General features: G+C 35.2%; 1 protein-coding gene across 1 annotated transcript in view; it reads left to right on the top strand.

Moving 5' to 3' along the window:
- LOC103594322 (contactin-associated protein-like 5) overlaps positions 1–1271 on the top strand; it is a 113754-nt gene that overhangs the window by 103347 nt on the left and 9136 nt on the right. Inside the window, exon 5 of the mRNA XM_008577539.1 lies at positions 459–677. Coding sequence (XP_008575761.1) covers positions 459–677 — 219 coding nt within the window. The remainder of the gene's footprint in view (positions 1–458; positions 678–1271) is intronic.

Here is a 1271-nt window from a genome sequence, read left to right as displayed (position 1 = left end):
TTTGACTTCTAATCTCTCTGTCTACCTCTTTTCACTTTTATTTTTCTGGCTACGTGTTTGAGTGAAATGTTATAATGAGCATTGTCATATGCTTGCAATAATCACCAGCACTAATGGTGACAGAGATAATACAAATTCTATAAAACACCTAGAGTATAGAACAGATTTATTGTCTTTGTTACAGTTCATAAAATATGTGTATAAAAATTTAGAAGTTTGAAACACTTTTATCTCAAAGCAGAGATGGTTGTAGCAGTTTTCTATGCATGTTGTTGATATATTATTGCTGCTAGTGGGGGAAGAGTTGAGGAGAGGAGGTGAAGTGAGATAAGGAAGTCTTTTTTTTAATAATTCAGAGAATACCAATGTAATTTCTGTAATTTTAGATATTACTCAAAGAGGATACAAAGCATAACTTGAAAGAAAAAAAAGATTTCTTATTGTCTTTTACATTGCAGAGACTCTTGGGTTGGATTCTGAAGTCGCTAAAGCAAATGCCCTGGGCTTTGTTGGATGCCTGTCTTCAGTCCAGTACAACCACATATCACCACTGAAGGCAGCCCTGCGCCATGCCACCATCGCACCTGTAACTGTCCAGGGCACCTTGACAGAATCCAGCTGTAGCTCCATGATGGATTCAGATGTGAATGCAGTGACCACTGTGCATTCTTCATCAGGTACATTAGAGAGGATTCCAATGGAGCTTCCTTCACTGGAACTATCTTTGTTGTATTCAAAAGTTTCCAGGTTAAAAGATTGGTTAATATTACTCAAGTTCTCACCTTGTATAACTACAGGTGGTTAAAAATCTGACTGGTTTCTTGTGGGTAATTTTTATATATATTTAATATAATTCTTTTAATATATGATCTGAAGAAAAACCGGAGTGCTACTTTTAATAGGATGAGTAAATAGAACTTAATTTGTAGTTGCATATCCTACACATTATATACACACACACACACACACACATATACATTGTGTGTGTGTGTGTGTCTGGTGAGGGCACTTAAGATTGACTGCCAGCAAATTTTAAGTAATCAATGCAATATGATTAATTATAGTTATCATGCTGTACTCTAGATCACCAAAACTTATTCATCTTATAATTGAAAGTTTGTGTGCTTTATCCCCTCCCCATTTCCTCCATATTCTGTCCCCTGGCAACCATTGTTCTACATTATAATTCTATAAGTTTGACTTTTTCAGATTCTATATGTAAGTGAGAATATACAGTATTTGTATTGCTCTGTCTGAATCATTTCACTTGA

The sequence above is a fragment of the Galeopterus variegatus genome, unplaced genomic scaffold (genome assembly GCF_000696425.1).
Source record: "Galeopterus variegatus unplaced genomic scaffold, G_variegatus-3.0.2 Scaffold1530, whole genome shotgun sequence".
NCBI classification, from domain to species: Eukaryota; Metazoa; Chordata; class Mammalia; order Dermoptera; family Cynocephalidae; genus Galeopterus; species Galeopterus variegatus.
Note: the sequence above shows the minus strand (reverse complement) of the source record. Positions and strands in the feature narration are given on the sequence as shown.